Below are 5,047 nucleotides of genomic sequence, written 5' to 3' on the forward strand. Positions count from 1 at the left end.
CCTTTTTTTTCTTAATAGTTGTACTTAATAGTTCTGTGTCAGATCCTCTCTAAAGGGTCCGTAATGCAGACAGTTAACATCTGGAATGAGGAGGGCACTGACTGTAGGATCAACGTTTTGCAAGGCTTGGTCCACGGTTGAAGTTTAATACTAAACTTACCTCGCCCCCTACCGGCGGTAAGGGTGGCTGCATCACCTCGCCGTACCACCGCCCGACCGGCAGGTGGCGCTGTCCTCTTGTTGTGCTTCCGCCACCACAGAGATCCACAAGAACAACCGGCCGTCGCCACATCAAAATACAAACAATGGGAAAGAAGCACAAAAAGCACAAGTCCGAGAAACACGGATATGAAGGTATTTAATCTGCAGAGAGTCCCGCATTAACACACTGCTACAGTATGTAATGATTTGTCCTTAAACAAATAAAAGTAGTAAAGTAAAACCCGGGTAGCGCTTGTTAGCCGTGTTAGCACGACCATAGTTAGTTAGCCTACTGCTAGGCTAGTTACTGGACTCATTGAACCTAACCAGCTGTTTATTTCCCACCGTTCTGTCGATGTGCCACAATATGGTGTAAATAGGTCGAGGATATAATATTAATATTACAATGCATCGTTAGCTGAAGCTCTAGCTTTACTGCAACGCCTGCTAGGTACGCTAGCTGTTAGCGGCTATTGTTTGCAGCATCTCAGCTGTTCATCGTCATGTAGCTGCTGCTCGGTCCTCGGTAACGCTTTGTGTGGACTCGATATGTGCAGAGTACGGAGAGAGACCACTGAAGCTGGTGCTGAAGGTGTCTGGAAACGAAGTGACGACGGGAAGCTCGAGTCGGGACACGTTTTACGACGAGCAGCCGGCGGACTATGACAAACCAAAGGACAAGAAGAAGAAAAAGAAGAAGGATAAAGAGAGGAGCTTTGGGTCACCAGAGGACGACAGGGGGAAGAAAAAGGTACCGTGGACAAAGAGCCTGTCCCCCTTCTTCTAAGTGAGACAGTGAAGGATGTTTAAGCTCCTCTTAAAGGGACTAGTTGGTTTACCTGAACTGTCCGCCTGTTACATTTAATGTGTGTTTCTCATGTTAGATGACAAAGAAGAAGAAAGGACAGGACGCAGATGGAGATGATGACCGAGAACAGAGCCGGACTCCTATCCGATCAGAGCTGGATAAACTGGAAGGTAGTCTCTGTTCAGAGTTCGTGTCCACGCTCTTCCTCTGATCTTTCATTGATGCTTTATTCTTCTTCCTCACAGAAAAGGAACAGACTCCTCTGCAGGAAGCTTTGAACCAGCTCATCCGGCAGCTCCAAAGGTGCAGCACTGATCTTTTATTGATACGAGATAATTATCTATCTGCTTGTTTATTTATCAGCAGTTTGCACATTGAGCAGCTGCTTCTCACACTGCTTGTGATTATATGACTGACACAGAGCTCTCCCTTCGCCTACAGTAAAGTTACTGAACTCCTGCTGTATGTGTGTCTTTTCTCTGCAGGAAGGATCCCAGTGCATTCTTCTCGTTTCCAGTGACCGACCTCATTGCTCCCGGCTACTCCTCAATTATCAAACGGCCAATGGACTTCAGTACAATCAAGAATAAAGTAAAGAAAGAGTGCTACCAGACACTGGATGAACTCAAGGTATTTGTTGGTTTATTATTGCGTGCTTTGTACACACACAGAGGGATAAACCCAGATAGCTAGGGACGTCCCAGGCCCACCCAGGTTACAGTTTAATAAATACAAGTTGGCCTAATAAAATAATTCCTAAATAAGAGCACTTGCATAGAAAGCAGACTAATACACGCTTCAATGCATTTTGACAAGAGCTGTTTTTGTTAAGATGATTCAAGTGTCTCATGTGTTATGTGTTGATGCAGGTGGATTTCAGGATCATGTGTGAAAACGCTATGATTTACAACAAACCTGAGACCATTTACCACAAGGCAGCTCGGAAACTGTTACACTCTGGAATGAAGATCTTGAGCCAGGTATGAAACTGAACATTCATGGAGAGACATGAAGGAGTCATTTGTTTCCATTTGTTCACCGATGGTCATTCACACCAGTGTTCACTAAGCTATTAATATACAGCTAGTATTATTAAAGAATAGCAAAGCTTCTAGGGGCATTTATTATTGCCACTGTATCTTTTTATAATTAAAATCTTAAAATATATGACTAATATAGCAACTGTAGCCAGCTTTATTTGTCAAATATGGTCAGTATACAGTGATAATTAGTTATACAGTCAACAACCATCATTAGAGTTAAAATAAGAAGAAATGTTATATACTGTACATGTGTAAATATTCCCATTCTCTGACACAAAGCTTTATGTGCCACAAGATGTCGTGCTGTATGTTTCTCTTTGCTTTAAACCTCATATGAAGCACTGGAGCAAGTTAGATTTCTTTGCTTTTGCTACAAAGCAACAGATGGGGGCAGCAGATAGCCTCATAATGTTCTCAGAGGGATTACCTGCAGCAATGTGCGACAGATTTAAAAGGCCATTTTTCTCCTCTTTTTTTCTTTCCTGATCCTAAATGAAGAAAACAAACACCTTTAAATTGTCTTTCCAATAGGAAAGGCTGGAGAGTCTGAAGCAGAGCATAGAGTTCATGTCTGGCCTCGACCCTTCTGCCAAACTGCCAGGGAAGTCTGAGGAACAAGGGGGTGCCGGCCTTGACCAGAACAAAGACACCACAGACAACAGCGAGAGCTCCCAGACTCCCAGCACACCCAGGTCCCCTTAACCTGCTCACCTTACATGTTTCTTTAAGTGACAGTCATATGACACTGAGGCATAGCTGCTCTTCAGCTAGGAGTGCCCAGATTTCAGTGTGAGGAAGTGAAATAATAATCATGACTATGGATTCACTACTTGAATCCATTGAAACTGCATATTGTACATTATTCTAAAGTGAGTATAATTTGAGTGGCATGATTGAAATCTCTCATGTCAATCAGGAAATGGCCAAATGCTATCCCTGAGTGAAACATTTGTGGTCCATCCAACCACAATCGCAGATTTGTGCGCATAAATGCTGAAGTTGTCGGTTACACGTCAGCACAGGTAAGGTTGAGATGACTAATCAGCCAGAAGTAAAAATGCAGCACGTTGGTGCAAACGGTTTCTCACTGTGTAGCTCCAAGGTGTCGGTTTCGGTGGCTTTGTTTTCCTCTGACACAAAAGCGAATCAGCTTTCCACTGTAAAGCTAGAGGCGGAGAATGTGAAGAATGCCTTGCAGCATGCTGAGTCTTGTTTTCTCTCATGGCTACATCTTTTAAATCAGCGTCGTTGGCCAGTGATGCAACAGAACCTGATGATTATTACCTGCAGAGAAACCTTTACTGTGCTGCTTTTCATTCAACGTCTTAAATAACAAAATACTTTCTGTGTTACAACAGAAGATATTGTGTATAAAACCTTGATGGCGTTTGGTGACGTCAACAAAAAGCTTCCAGGTAGATTATCTGAGGAATGAAAGTGGAATGTAGGCGTTTTATTAACAGAATTGTTTGCGCCTCTCCCTGCAGTATTTTGCTGCAGTGTGCTTGCGTTTTTATTCTTGCTATAAAGTAAAAACATTTTCATTCATGCTTCAAGTGTCTTATCTGCCATTCTCTCCATTGTTTCATTTGCAGACAGGACAAAGACTCCAAGGACGAGGCAGCAAAGGCAGAGAAAGAGCTTGAGGAAATCCGCAAGGTTATCGCGGAGTCTGGAGGGAAGCTGTCCAACAGAATGCTGCAGTGTGATGTGAGAAAGCAGGGTTAAACTCAGAATTTCTTTCTTTTTTTTTTTCAGACTGACATATCTGCTGTTTTTCTTCTCTTTCAAACTAATGACATGTAAAGAAGAGTATCAAGTTTTAATGCCCTCAGTGGAGATAATATCCATACTTTTCTTTAAGCTTAAAAGGGGATTTGGTGTTTTAGACATTTTGAACCATTATCTTGATGAGACTTAATATGAGGGTTCTGATGGTCGATCAGCGGTGGTTTAGAGCTTTGTCTAATGTTCTCCGGGCTCCAAATATTTAACCACAACAGTCATTTCTCATAATGAAAGGCACCCTTTCTGCCATGTAATTTATTTCTCATGCAGTTGGAGTTTGCAAGGCGGAAGTGTGACGGCTCCACCACTCTGGCAATCCTCAACCCAGCAGATCCATCAGTGGGAGGTAGGTCCATCTGGACCCTTAATGGAGCTCAAACAATTAGTCCACGGCAGGCTAATCAATAATGAGGATGAAAGATAGTTGCAGATCTTTAATTAACTAAGGCAATAAGACGGAAAGAGAACTTCTAAAGGTTGGTAACATGTCTGCGTGTTTCCTGCCGCAGATGTCGGTTACTGTCCTGTCAAACTGGGGATGATGTCCAATCGGCTACAGAGCGGTGTGAACACCCTGCAGGGCTTCAGGGAGGACAAGAGGAACAGGATTACTCAAGGTACTGTTGCTGCTCCAACTTCCTGTTTCTGCACATTGCTGACATCAGACATCTCCTCCACGCCGTTTGAGCTCACATGAGCAATAATGATCCTTTCCACAGTGACCTACATCAACTACGGGCCGTTCACCTCCTACGCACCCACCTACGACTCCAGCTTTGCCAACATCAGCAAGGAGGACTCTGACCTTATCTACTCTTCTTACGGCGAGGAGGCCAGTCTGCAGGGCTCAGACAGGTATGTGCAGCGCGACCTCAAGCTCACTCAAGCTCCGTGGCATTTTTACACAAAACGTCACTTGAGGCATTCCTGGCTGATTACTTTCCAGATGTTTCTCTCTGAGGGCATCCAGTTTGGAGGAGGTCAGCTGTCTGCTGTAGACAGGGCCTCATCCTGACTGCAACCCATTAATCCTTACACTTCAGTTTGATCTCCTTTCTGTATAATGATCTCATGGTATTCTGCTATAGGACACTCACGGCATCCTTGGTTTACTGTATCTCAAACTAGAGATGTTCCGATGCCATTTTTTCCCTCCCGATACCGATTCCAATGCTGTGGGTATCGGCCGATACCCAGTACCGATCCG

The 5,047-nt window shown here is 43.8% G+C and overlaps 1 protein-coding gene across 2 annotated transcripts in view; it reads left to right on the forward strand.

Moving 5' to 3' along the window:
- The first annotated feature begins 231 nt into the window (after positions 1 to 231).
- Positions 232 to 5,047, forward strand: part of brd7 (bromodomain containing 7) — a 9,715-nt gene continuing 4,899 nt past the window's right edge. The window contains exons 1-11 of one of the 2 annotated variants that reach the window (XM_035682142.1): positions 232 to 354; positions 759 to 952; positions 1,086 to 1,179; positions 1,255 to 1,312; positions 1,495 to 1,639; positions 1,879 to 1,989; positions 2,584 to 2,744; positions 3,648 to 3,762; positions 4,111 to 4,186; positions 4,350 to 4,457; positions 4,560 to 4,695. In XM_035682142.1, the coding sequence (XP_035538035.1) occupies positions 306 to 354; positions 759 to 952; positions 1,086 to 1,179; positions 1,255 to 1,312; positions 1,495 to 1,639; positions 1,879 to 1,989; positions 2,584 to 2,744; positions 3,648 to 3,762; positions 4,111 to 4,186; positions 4,350 to 4,457; positions 4,560 to 4,695 (1,247 nt within the window). In that variant the 5' untranslated portion in view covers positions 232 to 305. The remainder of the gene's footprint in view (positions 355 to 758; positions 953 to 1,085; positions 1,180 to 1,254; positions 1,313 to 1,494; positions 1,640 to 1,878; positions 1,990 to 2,583; positions 2,745 to 3,647; positions 3,763 to 4,110; positions 4,187 to 4,349; positions 4,458 to 4,559; positions 4,696 to 5,047) is intronic. The other variant, XM_035682143.1, reaches the window with a different exon arrangement.

This window comes from Morone saxatilis, unplaced genomic scaffold (genome assembly GCF_004916995.1).
Source record: "Morone saxatilis isolate NCDOM2014 unplaced genomic scaffold, NCSU_SB_2.0 Contig11, whole genome shotgun sequence".
Classification (NCBI taxonomy): Eukaryota; Metazoa; Chordata; class Actinopteri; family Moronidae; genus Morone; species Morone saxatilis.